Source organism: Suncus etruscus, chromosome 9, assembly GCF_024139225.1.
Source record: "Suncus etruscus isolate mSunEtr1 chromosome 9, mSunEtr1.pri.cur, whole genome shotgun sequence".
In the NCBI taxonomy this organism is placed as follows: Eukaryota; Metazoa; Chordata; class Mammalia; order Eulipotyphla; family Soricidae; genus Suncus; species Suncus etruscus.
In genome coordinates, this window is record NC_064856.1 from 104,605,140 (window position 1) to 104,623,849 (window position 18,710).

Sequence of the window (18,710 nt, forward strand, 5' to 3'; positions counted from 1 at the left end):
AAAATAAAATAAATAAAATACTTAAAATAAAATAAAAACTTTCCCAATCAGAACTCAGTCAAGTGGGACCGGAAGGATAGCACAGAGGGTAGGGCATTTGCCTTGCATGTGCTCACCCAGGTTTGATCTCCAACTTTCCATGTGGTCCCGTGAGCACCATCAGGAATAATTCCTGAGCATAAGAGCCAGGAGTAATCCCTGAGCATCACCGGGTGTGGCCCGAGAACCAAATGAATTAAAGAATTCAGTTAAGCAGAGGCATCTGTTTTGAATCAGATGCCCACAGAGCCTGGCTTCTCTGGAAGGAGAGAGGAGTAGAAACCGCCCCAGATCTGCAGAAAAAGGTTCCACCCCAGGGCACAGGCAGCACAAATTTTTCCCAGACTTGGAACATGAAGTCATAGGCAGGAAAGTGCCAACGTGGGTTTGATCTTTGCACCCACACCCCCGACCACTACAGCTGAATTGCTTTGTTGTTTTATGTAGGGGCCACACTTGGTGATGCTCAGGGATTACTCCTGGCTTTGCTCAGGGGACCATATGGGATGCTGGAGATTATACCTGGGTCAGAACATGCAAGGCACATGCCCTAACCACTGTGCTATAGCTCAGGCCCCAATAGGCTCAGCTGTAAGGAAAGTCACCTGCAAGCTAGAATGGGCTGAGTGGGTGAGTCTGACACCAACACCGTCTCTGATTGGTGCGTCTCTTGGGTTGGGGCGGGAGTTTCTTCTGAGGCCTAAGCCCACACACACCTGAACAATGGATACCATCTATGGAAACAAACACAATTGTCTATAACCTTACCAGGATCCAAGCCTCTACAAGGGAAGACCTACCACTGCTTTGGCATTGACTTACTCCAAAGAGTGCTCCCAACACCCAGACGACACAGCAACAGTCTGCATGCAGGGCAGATAGCTCCGCATTTAATGGTATGCTGAAACTAGAGGATGCTCCACATCAGCCTGACATCGATGAAAAAAATGCACAGAATCCAGAGTCTTTAAATATAAGAATTTGATACCAACAATAGCTAAAGTGTGAAAAAGTTTCACCGGGACCTTGAGAATGACTCGAGTTGGACAGACTGGTATGCCTGGAACCCAGAGTCGGTCTTATGCCAATAAACTTCTGTTGAGGCCTTATTGTAATCAGGCCAAGGCCTTTTTTCCATTTTCCCCATATTTTTTTGGACCTATGCAAACAACGGCGATTGCCACTATCACACCTTTACTATATTTTTTACTCTTATCCTTTAAGGGAAAAAAATACAACTTACTGAACTTGAAAACAAATAACTGTAGTAGAATGCCTGTCTCGAATATAGGCAGGGGATAGGAAGGGGGGAGGGTGTATTGTTACACTGGTGAAGGGGGGTGTTCTGGTTATGACTGTAACCCAACTATGATCATGTTACTTAAATAAAAAATATATTAAAAAAATTCCTCTAGGGCAGGGCCACAAAATGTACAGAGGGCCGCAAACGGCCCGTGGGCCTCGAGTTTGAGACCCCTGTTCTAGAGCCATCAGCCCCTCCACCTTGGGAGGAAAACTGCAGCTGGGTTTTTGCAGGCCATAAAGAGAAAGCTCCAGGCTGTGCCAGCTCTCGGATCTTCGTTGGTCCCAGAGTTCAATGAGGTGCTCCCTGGATGACCATTCATTTCCACCAGCTGGTCCCTGGGACTCAATTCTAACAGTCTCTCAGGGTATGTGGAAGAAGCTCAGGGTTGCAACTGTTCCTCAGTCTTTGTGATCACAGACTAATGTACATGCTCACAATTCCAGCCTTTCTCTTTCTCAGAGGTCTGCAGAGAAGATGGTACCAAGAATTTCAGTCCTCTGCCCATGCCCTACTGACTCCCAAAGTCTCCTCCCAAGAGATGCAGCTAAAGGAAAAGACATGGAGCAACAGTGGGGGAAGGGTGAAATCTAGGGAGATTCCTGCCTGTGATCACATCAGAATGTGACACTGGGCCAGAGCAATAGCACAGTGGGCTCTTGCTTTGCACATGGCCAACCTGGGTTCAATCCCTGTCATCCCCTATGGTCACCTGACTACAGCCAGGAGTGATTCATGAGCACAGAGCCAAGAGTAAGCACAGCTGGGTATGACCCCAAAACAGCAACAAAGACTAAGACATGTGAACTCTTTGATCTAGATGCTTCCATCAGGGGGAAATACAACCTGTAAGCATGCACACACACACATTCACACACACACACACACACACACACACACACACACACACACACACACACACACACATACATATGCCAAAGATGTGAAAGACACTAATAGAGGAACTATGCCAGAGTGGGAGTGGCAACCCAAGCCCCTGACATTGGCTGGGAGCTGATACCTGGTGAAACTTTCTTCCTTGTAGACAGTCCCCAATAAAAGAAAGTCTGGCATGAAGACCAGAGCCAGATTAGTAAGGACTGCCTGATGTAGAGACCACGCTCTGGGGCCTATTTCCAAAGAAGAAGAAACCACAATGCTTTGGGGCCAAAGGAGAATCAATTGCTTTTGCAGCCAGCTCTGAACAAGTCCAGAAGGCATGTGTGATGTGTATGTATGTGTGTGTATATATGTATGCACAGTGCGAGCTCCAAGTGCACCAGCTGATAGCTGTGGTCCCTGGGAGCAAGTAGCTGGAGCTTCTTCTTAATAAGTCTAAAATGATGCCAAAACAGAAGTCAAGAACCTCTCACGCTGTCCCTCAAAAAAAAAGTTCCCAGCTTGACACTTTCCTGTCCAACCCTGTTCCCACCCGAGGCCCACTGCCTAGAAGCTCACTGTGGGGGGAATTCCTGTAGGACAGTTCCTCTACTCAATGCTGTAACCCAGGCCCTCCAGCCCCATGTCAAGAAGAACTTCACATCCTGCTCAAATCCCCTTTCTTCTAGAGACGCTGCTGGGTTGGGACCGCCTTGAGCCTGGCATCTAAAGCCACCCCGAGACTTTGCTTTGTTTTGGGTTTTGGGTTTTGGGTCTCACCCAGCAGTGCTCAAAGGTTACTCCTGGCTCTGCACTCAGAAATCGCCCCTGGCAGGCACGAGGGACCATATGGAATGTTGGGATTCAAACCACCGTCTTTCTCCATGAAAGGCAAATGCCTTACCTCCATGCTGTCTATCTGGGCCCCACTCCAAGACTTTGATAGAGACCCTGGAGTGACTGTAAACCTGTAGCCTCTGCCATGTCTCTTTAGTAGTTGTTGGCACCTGTTAGGCCCATGACCTCCATGATGATAAGCATTTATCACCTACCCACCATCCAGTGATGGCTGGATTCTGGCTACGTAAACCCTGTAAGGAAGAGGGATTATTCTTCTTAAATTATCTCCAGGCTTTCCAGGGGGAAAAAAACACCAGCCTCTTTTCCCAGTGAGCTCTTAAGTCTCTGACGCCAGCAGGGCAGCCACCAGACTGGATCCCTTGTTCCAGCAACCTAGTTTTGACCTCGTGTGTTTTCCCATAACCACTGCAAAACCCCACTGGAAACTAAATGGTTCTAGGTGCTAGGGCACACGTGTCCCCACTTCCCAGGCTGCCTGCACCGGAATAAACCTGCTTTGTTGGCACCCAAATCAGGGCTCTGGCAATATTGACTCTGCCCTGAGCAAACTTTGGATTCGGGACAGGTCACGGCTCGGAAGTGGTGGGGGCTGGACCCAGAAATTCCTGCCAGCTGCCCTCCCCGATGTTCCCAGTCACAGCTTTCTGTGCCCTTCATACTGATGCCAACTCTGCCAGACTTGGGCCACATGCTTCTGGAAGTGACGGTGGTGCTCCCTCCATCAGGGGACACAAGAAATGGCTGATACAGCAAGACTGGGTGGCCCTGATGAGCATGTGTGTGTATGTTGTATGTTTATTGGGGATGGAATCTGGGACCTCACACAGTCTAACACTTACCCCTGAGCTTCATCCCCAGCCCAACCCTCTTCTTTCCTTGTTTTGGTTTTAAGGTCACCCCCAGCGGTGTTCGGGAGACCATATGGGATGCTGGGGATCAAACCTGGTAGACCTTATGCAAAGCAAACTCCCTGCCTGAGCTATCGCTCCAGCCCAGCCTCTTCACTCTTTTGTGTGTGTGTGTGTGTGTGTGTGTGTGTGTGTGTGTGTGTGTGTGTGTGTGTGTGGTTTTTGGGTCACACCCGGCAGTGCTCTGGGGTTATTCCTGGCTCCAGGCTCAGAAATTGCTCCTGGAAGGCACAGGGGACCATATGGGACGCCGGGATTCGAACCGATGACCTCCTGCATGAAAGGCAAACGACTTACGTCCATGCTATCTCTTCGGCCCAGCGTCTTCACTCTTGATTAGAAACAGCTGTCATCGGGGCTGGAGTGATAGTGCTCCCCCTAAGTTCAAACCCTTATATCCACATGGTCCCCTGAGCCTTACCAGGAATGATCCTTGAGTGTAGACTCAAGAGAAAAAAACCCAAGCACTACTGGGTGTGTGTGACCCAAAAGCCAAAAATGTCAAAGAAAGAAAACAGCAGCTGTCTTCGCTAATTGTTCCATCCTCAGAAGGCCTGGGGGGGGGGGGTACCACGAGCCCCTTGCACGCTCACTGCCCTGCAAACACTTTAGCAGCATCTCTGCGGGCATGAGAGATGGGGTGTCAATCCAGAAGGCTGCACCCCCACCGCTTTTCCTACAGCTCTCTGAGGTCTGATGGTCACAGGAGGGACAGGAAGGGGATGGCGACACCCACCATCTCTGGATCCTGGAACTAGCTGCACCTGAAGCCCCGATACACTGCTCCAGCACCAGCTGCAGCTGTGGGGAGCTTAGGGTACAGCCCAGCAGGGCCCATGGGGGTCTCCCAGGTGGCTGCCCTTGCTGCCTCCTCTATATTAGCCAGGGCTGGCTGCAGGCAACCTGAGTCCTTGCAGTCGAGGAACGTCTGATGGCAGGAGCTTGGTTTGCGGTGTTGCTGCTGTTGCTCAGAACCCAGCAGGGATTGGGGCTCCCGGGCCTGCAGTACAGCTATGACTGTGGGACTGGGGGTTTGCAGCTCCTGGTATATCCCCTGCCTGGCCAGACTGTCCACTTCCAAGTGGTGGGTGAGTGCAAGGACAGTTTTCCTCTCATCTGGGGTTATCCCACCACCTCACTCTTAGAACCCGAGAGGCCAACTGGATTTCTCTCATGCAGTCTTTGTTTTGCTTTTGGGTCCACACCCGTGACTGATCAGGGGTTACTCCTGGCTATGTGCTCAGAAATCACTCCTGGCTTGGAGGACCATATGGGACACTGGGGGATCAAACCACGATCCGTCCAAGGTCAGCCACGTGCAAGGCAAATGCCCTCCCGCTGCTTTGGCACCTCTCTGGTGCAGTCTTTTTTTTTTTTTTGTTTTGTTTTGTTTTGTGGTTTTTGGGTCACACCCGGCAGTGCTCAGGGGTTATTCCTGGCTCCATGCTCAGAAATTGCTCCTGGCAGGCACGGGGGACCATATGGGACGCTGGGATTCGAACCGATGACCTCTTGCATGAAAGGCAAACGCCTTACCACCATGCTATCTCTCCAGCCCCTCTGGTGCAGTCTTGCCTGGTTCATTCACCCCTGACTCTAGAACCACACCCAGTGGGGGTTCTTTTTGTTGGTTTGTTTCTGTTTTGGCTCTGCACTCAGAAATATCTCCTGGCAGGCTCGGGGGACCATATGGGATGCTGTGATTCAACCCGGGTCTGTCCTGTGTTGGCCTCGTGCAAGGCAAACACTTTACCAATGTGCTATCACTCTGACGCCTCCCGTGTCGGGATTCTGTCATGCACCCCTTTAACTCTCTGTCGTGCCTCCCCATTCTCCTCTGTGGCAGTTGTTAGGAATGAGGGAGTTGGATTTGGGACTCAGTTTGTGAGCTGAACTTTAACCCAGGAGAAGTGTGGCCCCCAAATTCTCCTTGTGCAGCAGTGCAGGAAGTAGAGATGTCCCAAGAAAGGGCCTGGAGGGTTACAGGGAACAAAATGGGGGGAGGGGGGGAATCACACAGGCTGGGCTGTGAATACGAGCAATTTCTCCAAGTAGCTGTAACAGCTAATTAAACCGATTAACAGGCTGGGTCCCACCTGCCACTTGGTGAGCGAGAAAATTCTTCCCATCCTCTGTCTTCTCTCCTATTCATTTTTCTCTCTCCTGTTGAACCCATTCCTGACTACTCTGTACAGACAGAGTGGGAATGAAGACCAGAGAGGGTAAGAGATATGTTCAAGGGCACACAGCAAGCTAAACTCAGGTGGAACCAGATCTTCTGGGTAGGGGACACAGCCTGATGCACTTTCAACACCCCTGAATCCTCTCCCTTTATCTCTACCGTCCCACAGATGAATTTGGAAACCGGTTTGAGGTGAACAACTGCTCCATCTGCTACCACTGGGTCACCTCCAAGCCCCAGGCACCCACGGTCTTCTCTGCTGACTACAGAGGTTGCCACGTGCTGAAGAAGGTGGGGTTCGTCAGGGGCACCCCTCTTGGAGACAGCCGGAGAGGGTCCTGGTGGCCCATGGTGGACAGGGAGTCCTAGGCCAACCCAGGAGCTGAGTGAAGGACAGGGGAAGGCAAGAACCCCACAATCCCCCCAACTCTGCCCTGGAGCTGGTGGACCCCACCTAGTGGCACCCTGTCTCCCCAATACCAGGATGGACGCTGGCACCTGAGGGTGTTCATGGAGGCGCTGCTGGCTGACGGTCGTGTAGCAGGGTCACGAGATGTCACACTGATCTGCCCCAAACCTGAATTCAGCTGGATCCTGAGTCCGAGTCTAACACGGCCCCCCACTTTCTCCAGCCTGGCCACTCTGCCTGCCAGGCCAACTGGCCAGTCCACTGCTGGGCTCCCCAGTCCTCCCACTCCAGATCCCAGCTTCAGCCACCCAACCCTGGCCTCACTGTCCACTGAACCCGGCCCCACCCACATCACCCCCACTGTACCCCAAATGGGCACCCAGGATATCTGGGAAGTTGACAAGCCAGTCTATATAGGTATGTGTACCCTTTCTGTAAGTCTGGGGTGTTTTGTTTTGCTTGAGGACCACACCCAGCAGTGCTTAGGGGTTCCTCCTGGCTCTGCACTCAGGAATTACTCCTGAAAGTGCTCAGGGGCCAAATGGGGTGCCGGAAATGGAACCCCCTCCAGCAGTGCACAGGACAAGTGCCTTCCTCTGCTGTACTATGGTTTCAGCCCCCAGAAGGAGATCTTAAGAGGGGACTCTAGCAATGTTTCTCTTCATCTTTCTGAAAGCCTCTGGAAGTGCCTCTCCACCTTCTCATCTGTCACAGGAACCCATCAGACCCAAAAGCAGTGTCAGCTGGCCTCGGGGCTCATCCCCTGCCTGGTCACCCCATCCCAGGAAGCCTGTGAAGGTGCTGGCTGTTGTTATAATAACACCAACGCAGTTCCCTGTTACTATGGCAACACAGGTACAGACCCCCACACCCCTGCAAGTTGTCCTATGCTGAACCTCTCAGGCAGGACAGGAAACACCTTCAGAGGCAGTGACCCCCACCCACAGTGTCCAAATGGCTTTATTGCAGTCATGCCCCAGAACTACCAACACCCCACAAACACACACACACACACACACACACACACACACACACACACACACACACATTCTCCTCTAGAACAAGCAATGTCTGAAAGATAAGTCAAGATTCCACTTCAGACTCCAGTTCAGCTGCTTTTTTTTCATGAAGAGAGACTGGGTTAAGATTTGCATGAGTGAACCCTAATTTAATGGAGTCTGAATCCAGCCCCCTAGAATCCCTAATTCTGGGGCCAACACTGGAGCCCCCGCTCAAACTGCGCCCCATATCAGTATTGGGTGGACAGCAGCCCCCAACTCCTTCACTGGCCTTTGTTTTTCTGTTTGTTTTTTGGGGGGGTGTCACACCTGGCAGCGCTCAGGAGTTCCTCCTGGCTCTGCACTCAGAAATCACTCCTGGCATGCTCAGAAAACCATATGGGGGGCCGGCGAGATAGCATGGAGGTAAGGCGTTTGCTTTTCATGCAGAAGGACGGTGGTTTGAATCCTGGCCTCCCATATGGTCCCCCGAGCCTGCCAGGAGCGATTTCTGAGCGTAGAGCCAGGGGTAACCCCTGAGCGCTGCCAGGTGTGATCCAAGAAAACCAAAAAAAGAAGAAAACCATATGGGAAGCTGGGAATCGAACCAACGTCAGTCCTGGGTTGGCCGCATGCAAGGCAAACGCCCTACCACTGTGCTATCTCTCTGGCCCTCCTCAATGGCTTTTGTTCTATGCTCCAGAGACAGTTCAGTGCTCCACTGATGGCCAAGTAATCCTGGTGGTGTCCCGGGAGACAGCTGTGGCGCACAGGGTAACTCTGGGCAGCATCCACCTGGCCGGCGCCCCCCACAGCTGCCCCCCAGTACAGCAGACAGAGTCCTTCCTGCTCTTCAGCTTTCCCCTCACCCACTGCAACACTACCCTGCAGGTAGGAGAGGGGTCGGGGCCGCCATGGGGTAGCCATGACCAGCCAGCCTCACCACACTATCTCCTTCCCCCGTCAGCTGGTGGGTGACCTACTCATCTACGAGAACCTGCTGGTTTCTGAGAAAGATGTGCACACTGGGCTGCAGGGTTCCATCACCCGGGATGGTGTCTTCAGGTGAGGCATGAGGGGCAAGGTGTGTGGGTACAGCAGAGTTCTGGGACAAGCTGGGGTTGTTGCCAAGCTCTGTGACCAAAGACTAGAGACTCCACTTGTGCAGGGAGTGCTGGCTGGGGAGAGCAGAGCCTGGGTCTGGCAGGCTGTCTGATGAAGGATTGTTCTTATAAAGCTAGCCAGGCCAATGTTCTGGGGAACCCTCTCGGAACCAATCTCGAACACAGAAATGAGCCAGAGCAATAACAGAGCAGGGAAATGGGTTTGCCTTGCACACGGCTGATCCTGGTTCAACTCCAGCATCTCATCTGGTCCTCTAAGCCTGCCAGAAGTGATTCACGGGTGCAAAGCCAAGAGGAACTTCTGTGCATTGCCAAGTGTGTGGGGGTGGGGGGGGGGGGAGAGACCAGCACCAACAATTCCACTGAAAGCAAGCTCTTCCCTGCTTCCCTGCCCAAGAGGCAGCTGAGCATGGTTTAAAAATCACTATGGGGGCCGGGCGGTGGCGCTAAAGGTAAGGTGCCTGCCTTGCCTGCGCTAGCCTTGGACGGACTGCGGTTCGATCCCCCGGTGTCCCATATGGTCCCCCAAGCCAGGAGCAACTTCTGAGCACATAGCCAGGAGTAACCCCTGAGCGTTACCGGGTGTGGCCCAAAAACAAAAACAAAAACAAATCACTATGAAGGGACCGGAGTAATAGCACAGTTTTAGGGCATTTGTCTTGCAAGCATCTGACCAGGGATAGGCCTGGGTTCTATCCCCACTATCCCATATGGTCCCCCGAACCTGGCAGGAGTGATTTCTGAACACAGAGCCAGAAGTAGCCTCTGCCGGGTATGGCCCCAAAACCAAAACAAAACAAAATCTAACTGTGAAGCCACAAATGAAACAAGGGGTTTTGGGTTGTGCTGGTATGGAAGGGAAGCAGATAGAGAACCCCTCTGGAGAAGAGGTCATCAGACCTGTGACTTAGGAGATACCCTCATACATAAGTGCTTTTGTTTTCCCTCCACCATCCCCAAGCCCCCCGACTGCCTTTGAACATGGGAAACCAGGCGCCACTGTGCACAGCTGCTCTGTGAAGGCAGCCGAGAAAGCAGGAGTTCCCCCCTTTCCAGCTGTGGAAGCTGAGGCTGCAACAACAGTTGTTGGGGCTCAAACATCTAGTTTCCAGCCAGGAAGTAGGAGCAGGGGGTGGGGTGCAAATCTGCCCCCTTCGTACCCTTGGAGTTAAGAGCTATTCAGGGGGAGCGAGTGAGAACTAAGAGCTTCAGAGGGGAAACTCCTGCAACCCAGTGGGGGCATAGGGGACATTTCTAGCACGTGGCTTTGGGGGGGGGTCGATGGGGAGTCCTGGCTGTATTCTCCATCTGCAGATATCTCCAGGCATCTTACCTGACTCTGGCTCTCCTCAAATTTCTCAGGCAATAGGAAATTCCTGAGTTCAGGGAGTTGGCCATGCCTGCAAAGACTATAGGGGCTCTAGGCTTGGATGCCCTCTGGGTACATGAGGGCCACTAGCCCTCAGAGCTGGCCAGCTACATGTGCAAGACGATGTAGCCGAAGCATCATCCTGGCTCTCTACCACGGTCTTGGGGTATCCTTGACAATGTTCCAATAAAGACCCAGGTAACTGCCTTGACCCAAGAATTGGTACCTTAAAACAGTGGGAAGAGGCTCCCCCATCCTGCTGTGAAATGGGACAGCTGAGACAGGTAGACACATGTTGGGCAGATTCTCAACAGCCCTCCATAGTCGGTACCCCCTTTTTTGTTTTTGGCTTTTATTTTTGAACCACATCTGGGTTATTCAGGGATCTGCACTCAAGAATCACCTTGAGGGCTGGAGTGATAGCACAGCAGTAGGGCATTTGCCTTGAACGCGGCCAACCCTGGATGGACTCCGCTTCAATTCCTGGCATCCCATATGGTCCCCCAAGCCTTCCAGGAGCAATTTCTGAGTGCAGAACCAGGAGTAACCCCTGAGAGCCACTGGGTGTAACCCCCCAAAACAATCACCTATGGCAGTGCTCAAAGGACTATATGGGGTGCTTGGTATTGAACTCTCGTGAGCCATTTGCAAGGAAGGCAAGCTTGCTGTACCCCGTTTTGATTTGTTTGGTTTGGTTCAGTTTTTTGGGCCACACCCAGTGATGCTCAGGGGTTACTCCCTGCTATGCGCTCAGAAATCAGTCCTGACCTAGGAGACCATATGGGACGCAGGGGATCGAACCGCTTCGTCCTAGGCTAGCACCGGCAAGGCACCACTGCTTTGGCCCCATGTATTCCGTTTTTTGATGGTACACTGTTTATTTTATTCCTGACTCTGTTCCAGGATCACTCCTGGCAGGCTCAGGGTACAAGTGGGTTTAGGGAGATTCACTCTTAGTTCTTTTCTCAGGGATCAGTCCTGCCAGACTCCAGGGACCATATGAGTTTGGAGGTTTTACTCCTGGCAGGCTCAGAGTATCAATAGGTTTAGGAAGTCTTTCTCCTGGCTGAGGGATCATTCCTAGCAGGATTAGGGATCCATATGAGGCACCAGGAATCAAACCCTAATTGGCAGCATGCAAGGCAAGCGTCCTCCACTGTCCTAAGCAGAATATGGTGATCTGTCTTCTCCCCAATCCTTCTTACTGAACCTCAGGCTTCTCATCCGCTGCATCTTCAAGGCCAAGAACTTCCTGCCCGTCCAGGCATCTGTCTTCCCTCCACCGTCCCCAGGCCCTGTGACCCAGTCTGGCCCACTACGCCTGGAGCTGCGGATTGCTAAGGGTATGAGTCCTTCACTCTGAGCCCCCATTCCCAGGCATGCATCCCTGAGGCTCAGGAGCCTCCCCTTATTTCTGCAGACGAGACTTTCAGCTCCTTTTATGAGGACAAGGACTACCCCATTGTGCGGCTACTCCGCCAGCCCGTTCCTGTGGAGGTCCGGCTCCTGCAGAGGACAGACCCCAGCCTGGTTCTAGTATTGCAGCATTGCTGGGCCACACCCAGTGCCAACCCCTTCCAGCAGCCCCAATGGCCAATCCTGTTGGACAGGTGAGTGGAGAGGGACCCTCAGACACTCCCTTAGCCATCATCCATGCCACATCCCAAATCCTCTCCCTCCTGCGCAGGTGTCCTTACTTGGTTTCTTTGTTTTGTTTTTGTTTTGTCATGTCCAGCAGTGCTCAAGGGTTACTCCTGGCTCTGCACTCAGAAATCACTCCTGTCTGACTCAGGGTACCATATGGGGTCCTGGGATTTGAACCACCGTCTGTTCTGGGTAGGCTGCTTGCAAGGCAAACAACCTAGCACTGTGCTATCTCTCCGGCCCCAGGTGTCCTTACTTGGGAGACAATTATAAGACCAAAATGGTGACCACGAATGGGACAGGACTGCCTTTCCCCTGCTACTCTCAGCGTTTCACCATTGCCACCTTCGCCCTCCTGGACTCTACCTCTGAGAAGGCACTCAGGGGCCTGGTAAGAGATGCCCACACCCCTGTGAGATCCTCACACCCATGCCCTCTCTACTAACAGTGGTTAGTCCAACAGGGAAACCCTGGGGAGCAGGTGAGGTCCCCATGTGGGGCATGGAGATGTGTGAGCCCTGAATCTACGCATTACCCAGTGACTCCAGATGGCCCCGATCCAGAGCAGCCACAGTGCTGTAGATGGAACCTGTAGGCACAGGTCTGCTCTGGCCTGAACACTGTTCAGACGTGTCTGACCCTCACACCTTCTCCAGAGGATGATATAGGTAAACTCAGCTATTCAGGGCTGCACACTCTGTCCCAACTCCTGAAACAGGCAGCATCTCTGGAAACACACACAGATCTATTTTCAGGGCCAACTCAGGGGTTCTGGGTTTAGAGGTGCCAGTCTGATGGGCCTGTGCTCAGATACACTGGGAGGGGGGGCAGGGAGCAGGTAGCGCAGGGCCAGAATGAGGCTCAGGATCTTACATGATTTGTGTTCTGCTGCTCCAACCATCTGCTGGCCCTGGTGGGAGGGGTGCCCCTCACCAGGCAGCCAGAGGTCCCCAACAGACCCTTATTGGACTGGTTAAAGCTCCTCCTGGCCAAGTCTCTTTCTGAACCAAGACACCTCCCTGCAGAGTGAAGGCGCTTCTTGGTGAGTGCACCCACCGGGTGCTAGAAGTGTTTCTAGAGAGGAAGTGAACAAGAGGTGGTGAAAGTGCATCTGGGGCATTTGCCAGCTGGATGGTAGAGATACACTTTTGGGGTGCATTCACAGGATGATGGAAGCGCCTCTGTGGAGTTGTGCCTACTGGGTGCTGTCTCAAGGCCACTCCTCATGCATCTATTGCTTTGAAAATCTGCCTCTGGCCTCTCCCAAACTCTGTCCCAGTCACAGGTCATAAGGGAGAGGTGGTGGGCATTGGTCCAGGCTCCCCAAAATTCCCCCCTCAGTTGGACAGGAAAGCCAGCCATGCGTGGGATCTCTACCAAGTGGAATGGTGCCTTTCCTGCTGCTTATTTAATTCTAATTTTTAGTTTGGGGGCCATACCCCATGTTGCTCTGGTCTGTGCTCAGGGGTCACTCAGGGCCTGGGAGGACCATAAGGAATGTTGGGGATTGAACCTGAGTTCAATCATATGAAAAACGAGTTGTACTACCTCTCAGACCCCTCCCAAGCCACTGAGAGCACTCTAGGATGCTTGCCCAGGGCTGTCTTGATCCTTGTCCATCCCCTCCCCCAGGTCTACTTCTTCTGCAGTGCCTCAGTCTCTTCCCAGCCAGGGCCCCAAGGCTGTACCCCCCAGTGCAAGTCTGAGCATAACAGTGAGTCTGGGCTAGATGGGGGAGGGGGTACTTCCTGCCACATTCGTCCACCGGCTGGGCTTGGCCTTTGGAGCCCAGCCAGACACCACAAATCCCCCTGGGTAGGACGGCATCGATCCCTGGGCCACCTCAGTGACACGGCCAGACCCCAGGACATCGTGAGTTCTCTGGGGCCAGTGGGCTTCGAGGAATCTTCCAGGCAGAAGCTGACACCAGAGTCTGCAGGTACAGAAGTGGGGCAACCCACCCCTGTGTGTTGAAAACAGGGGCGCTCAGGTCACTGCAAGGGCAGGAGATAGCGGAACCACATTCAATGGGGAACTAAGCCAGGAGAGACATGGTCCCCTCATTGGCTAAGGCAGGACCACAAAGGTCTGGCATGGAGGCAGGCAAAAGGGCTCCATATCCTCTATTTTGTTTTTGGGACACACCTGGCAATGCTCAGGAGTTACTCCTGGCTTTTTGCGCTCAGAAGTCGCTCCTGGCTGGCTCGGGGACTATATGGGATGCCAGGATTCTTGTGTTGGCCATGTGCAAGGCAAACACCTTACCACTGTGCTATTGCTCCAGCCCCCATCATCTCATCTCTTTGCTTCTGGCAGGTTCTTCCAGGTACCCAGGCTTGAGTCCTCCCCTCTGGCTGCTGTTGCTGCTGCTGGCTGCTACCCTGGTCTTGGGGGTCGGTGTCCTTGGGGTCTTGTACAAGGCCCAGAAACTCTGTGGAGGCCAGAGATAGTGAAGAAAGGAGTCAATAAAGAATTTCAAGCCTCCAAAAAGTGGGTCTGCAGAGGCTGTTTGTGGGACCTGAATCACACCCTGTTGTTTCTTGAAAACCTGTGCCTTGTTTTCCTTTAGACTTGGCTGTCACCAACCCTCAGCAGGGCACCTCTCTGGTGGATGGTCATTTCTTGACTAAACATAGGAGGTTGTCTTATAAGGAATGTCTGCCTTGAGGGCCAAAAAGTTGGGGTCCAGTCACTGAAGTGTCACTATTCCCCATCCCTTAAGTCTCTGGATCCAGGCTGGTTCCCTTAAAACTCAGCTGCCTTGTGCTGAAAAGAACCCCAAATTTCAGAGGTCAGAAAAATGGACTCTGAGAACTGTGCAGTTTCCCTCAAGGACACAGACAGGGGCCTGAGCACTAACTAGTACACCAGGTAGGACACTTGCCTTGCACACAACTGAACCAGGTTGAATCTCCAACATCCCATGTGGTCCCCAAGTCTTCCAAGAGTGGCCCAAAAACAGCTGGATATAGAAGGGCTTTGACTCCCACAGATAGCCCTGGACTGGCAGGTTTCTGATTCTTCCATCTTGTGGAAGACATGACCACAGAACCTTCCAGAATCACCTATTGGGACATGAGTTTATGGAAGGGATCTGGGGGGAAGTCACAGCTTGGTTTTAGGCACCTTTTGAGTCTGGGGTTTGGGCTTAGGGCATTGGCCTAAGTTTGTGTCTAAGCCAAACCAGGATTCCTGATGTTCTTCATACAGGAAAGACATCTGGTGGAAAATGTCTCCTTGAGGGATGTCTGGCTGGGGGAAGCAGGAAGATTGGGCACACATAGAAAGTGTGAGAGTCATGTCATTAAGTCTGCATCCCAACTGGGAGAGACCAAGTTCCCAAAGACTTCTGGCTCCTTTGGGAGATTTCACATGGGGTTAGAGTGAGCTAATTCTTATCCTGTCAGGACAAGAGGGTCTTGGAGATCTGTTCTTAAGGCTTGCTTCCTCCTCCCCCTGTTTTACTCCCTCAGGCTCAGAAGCCTACAGACATCACTGGCTCCTTCATACTGCCTGAACCACCTCTTATGCAATGCCCATTACATAATAGCTGTTACAATCCTGAAAAACCCTCCTCGTCCAGGGACAGAGCAATAGCACAGGGAGTATTTGCCTAGCACGTGGCCAACCTGGGACCGACCATGATTTAATCTCTAGCATCCCATATGGTCCCATGAGCTTGCCAAGAGTATTCCTTGAGCACCACCAGGTGTGCCCCCCCCCAAAAAAAAAACCTTCATTCAGCTGGGTACATTGCATCTTTTTTTGTCCTTCCTAACATGGTCCCCACAAGAGCAAGTGGGATGCTATCTCTCTCTGGAAACCCAGACTATGCAGGATAGCCAAAGCTGAACGTGATGCATAAACCTGTAACCACAGGTCTGTTTCTTAGAAGAAATTTAGAAGTTGATGTCAGCTACCTCCTTTGCCTGTTCTGGTAAAGTGGGGGTTCCCTGCCCCCACCAGATCCCTATCATTGTTGCTTAGTCCTTATCAGTGGATCTTGAGGCAGGCAGGTTGCTACATGAACCTCTGAGAAGCTGAACCTTTTTTTGGCCACATCCGGAGGTGCTCAGGGATCACTCACTCCTGGTGGGCTTGGGGGGGGGGAGCATATGGGATGCCAGGAATTGAGCCCAAGTTGACCTGCAAAGCAAATGCCCTACCTGCTGTGCTATAGCTCCAGCTCCAAGAAGCTGGACGACTTCTTCCCCTTTTTAAGTTTTTGGATCACATCCGGCAGTGCTCAAGGGTTACTTTTTGCTCTGCACTCCTGGCAGGTTTAGGGGACCGTATGGGATGCCTGCGGATTGAACCTGAGTCAGCCAAATGAAAGGCAAATGCCCTACCCACTGTGCTATCACTCCAGCCCCCCCCCTTTTTTTTTAAATTAAATCAGATACAGTTAAAAAGTTGTTGATGGTCGAGTTGGTCATACAACATTCTCAAAATCCATCTCTTCACCAGTGCTCCTTTCCCACCACCAATTTCCCCAGTTACCCTCCCATTGTCCCATTTCCACCCTCAGCCTACCTCTAGGCCAGACTTTTTGTTTTTGTTTTTTTCGGGCCACACCCGTTTGATGTTCAGGGGTTACTCCTGGTTATGCGCTCAGAAACTGCCCCTGGCTTGTGGGGACCATATGGGATGCCGGGAGATCGAACCGTGGTTCTTTCCTTGGCTAGAGCTTGCAAGACAGAACACCTTACCTCTAGCGCCACCTCACTGGCCCCCTTTTTTTTTTTTCTGGTTTGTAATGTTACTGAAGTTATCATGCAGATCACTTTACCTCCTTTCAGCACCCAGTTCTTGTCCAGAATGATCATTTCCAACTATCATTGTCATAGCGGTCCCTTCTCTGGCTTCACTGTACTTCCTAGCATTTCTATTATGTCTGGGTATTATACTATGGTGAGTGTGGATGTATTTTTTTTTATATATGAGTATGACCATTCTATGTCTTGCCCTATAACTCATTTCACTCAGCATGATACCACATGTCTATCCACATATAAGTGAATTTTATGACTTCATTTTTCCTGACAACTGCAAAAATATTCCACTGTGTAAATGTACTACGGTTTCTTTAGCCACTCATCTGTCCTTAGGCACTTGGGTTGTTCCCAGATTCTGGCTATTGTGAATAGTGCTACAATGAACACTGGAGTGCAGATACCTTTTCTGCATTGTATTTTTGGGCCCCTATGGTGGATTTCAAGAGTGGTATTACTGGGTCATATGGAAGTTCAATTTCTAGGGTTTTTTTCTAGTCCATATTTTTTCAAAAAGCCTGAACCTCTCAAAGCTGACCGTCTTTAGAACCACTTGCAGTATCTAACATCCCTCTTATCTCCGACTCGTTTCCCAGTGGTTGTTTCTTGGTGAAAGTATCTGTGGCTGGTCAAACCACTCTCCAATAGCAGGTGAAGGAATGGTTTCTGTCAGCCATGTCCTTACTGTCAACACCTGCCAGGTCAAGGGTTGTGTTTGCAGAAGCACAAGAGTAGAACAGCAGCTGAGTAGGGAAGTCGGTGGGGGAAGCAAGCTCAGTTTGGACCTTCCTAAGTATCAAAGTGATATTCCAGAATAACCCAGTAAGCACCTTCCCTCCCCTCCATTCACAGGCTTCTAGGAACGAGCACCTGAGCCTGAGAATAGTCAACTCAGGCCTGATGGGGACAGATAAAGGTGCTTTGGCTGACCTATGTGGCAGGAAGCAGAGCTGTGGGGGGGCTTATCAGGTTTTTCTCTTTTCCTGCATCTCGCTTTTTTTGGGAGGAGTGCACTAGGGCTAGCTGCAGCTCCACACAGCCCCCCTGGCTTCTCTGTCCATATCCAGGGTCCCTCTCTTATCCACTAAACACTATAATCAATTTAGAGCTTCTGTGTTTTGCTCTAAACATGGCGGCAGATATCACAGCTAGTTACTATAGCTTCGGTAAACATTTTTGTTTTGGAGAGACACCGGCAGTGTTCAGGGGACCATATGAGATACCAGAGATCAAGCTAGAGATGCCACATGCAAAATCAGCATCTTACCCCCTCTAGTATTTGAATCCTTTGGTACTATATCACCCCTTACAGTGGAGTCCCTACCTAGACACTTCTGGACAGATTTCCATGGTGAGCTGGCAGAGTATGAGCATTTAAAGTCAAGGTCACAAAAGAAGTTTCCATATTTGAGAATCAGTTTTTTTTTTTTTCAATCAGAAGCGCTTATCTGGAATCATCTTCTGAAGTCAGCAACTAAAATGACCAGCTTAGAGACATATAAATACATGGATGTGGGCCGAAGAGATAGCATGGAGAAGTAGGGTGTTTGCCTTTTATATGCAGAAGGATGGTGGTTCGAATCCCAGCATCCCATATGGTCCCCCAAGCGTGCCAGGAGTGATTTCTGAGTGTAGAGCCAGAAGTGACCCACGAACACTGCTGGGTGTAACCCAAAACCAAGCAAACAAAAAATAATAAGTACATAGATGTTTAAATCACTGCCGATCTACCTTAAAAACTGCCTGCAGAGGTCAAAAATAAAAAGGAGACTCTGGAAAGTAAAATCAGTTGCTATTCTGGAACTTTCTGCATGATCCTAAAGACTCTAATATTACGCTTTGAGTCCAAGGGACTGCCTATCTGGTCCAGAACCTGCCAAATGCTGTGGACCCCTTATCCAAGATGGGCCTCCAGAGAGGAGAAATCAGCCCCTCTGCACTGAAGGACAAGTTAAATCATCTGGCCTATCTCTGTGCTCTGTGCTGGATGATTGAAAATTAAAATTTCCGTGTGTGTATGTGTGTGTGTGTGTGTGTGTGTGTGTATGAAAATTAAAATTTCCATGTGTGTGTGTGTGTGTGTGTGTGTGTGTGTGTGTGTGTGTGTGTGTGTGTGGCTGGAGTGATAGTATCCCACCTGGTTCTCTGAGCACCACCAGAAGTTAGGATTGCTGGGTGTGATCCAATGGCTCCCTTGCACCCCCAATCAAAAAGAAAAACAA

At 51.2% G+C, this 18,710-nt stretch overlaps 1 protein-coding gene across 1 annotated transcript; it reads left to right on the plus strand.

The window, feature by feature from the left end:
- Nucleotides 1–4,921: 4,921 nt before the first annotated feature.
- ZP1 (zona pellucida glycoprotein 1) lies at nucleotides 4,922–14,166 on the plus strand. Its single transcript, XM_049780858.1, has 12 exons — nucleotides 4,922–5,078; nucleotides 6,342–6,463; nucleotides 6,656–6,998; nucleotides 7,296–7,436; nucleotides 8,283–8,470; nucleotides 8,547–8,644; nucleotides 11,288–11,415; nucleotides 11,493–11,682; nucleotides 11,963–12,107; nucleotides 13,349–13,430; nucleotides 13,536–13,655; nucleotides 14,033–14,166. The coding sequence occupies exons 1-12, from the start codon at nucleotides 4,922–4,924 to the stop codon at nucleotides 14,164–14,166; spliced, it is 1,848 nt and encodes a 615-aa protein (XP_049636815.1).
- Nucleotides 14,167–18,710: the final 4,544 nt, after the last annotated feature.

Excerpts from the sequence above, each read along its gene's own strand:
- ZP1 (XM_049780858.1), top strand. The coding sequence starts at position 4,922 with ATGGCAGGAGCTTGGTTTGCGGTGTTGCTGCTGTTGCTCAGAACCCAG. Across the intron at positions 6,464-6,655 it reads GTTGCCACGTGCTGAAGAAG|GATGGACGCTGGCACCTGAG; the intron begins GTGGGGTTCGTC and ends CCCCAATACCAG. Across the intron at positions 6,999-7,295 it reads TGACAAGCCAGTCTATATAG|GAACCCATCAGACCCAAAAG; the intron begins GTATGTGTACCC and ends CATCTGTCACAG.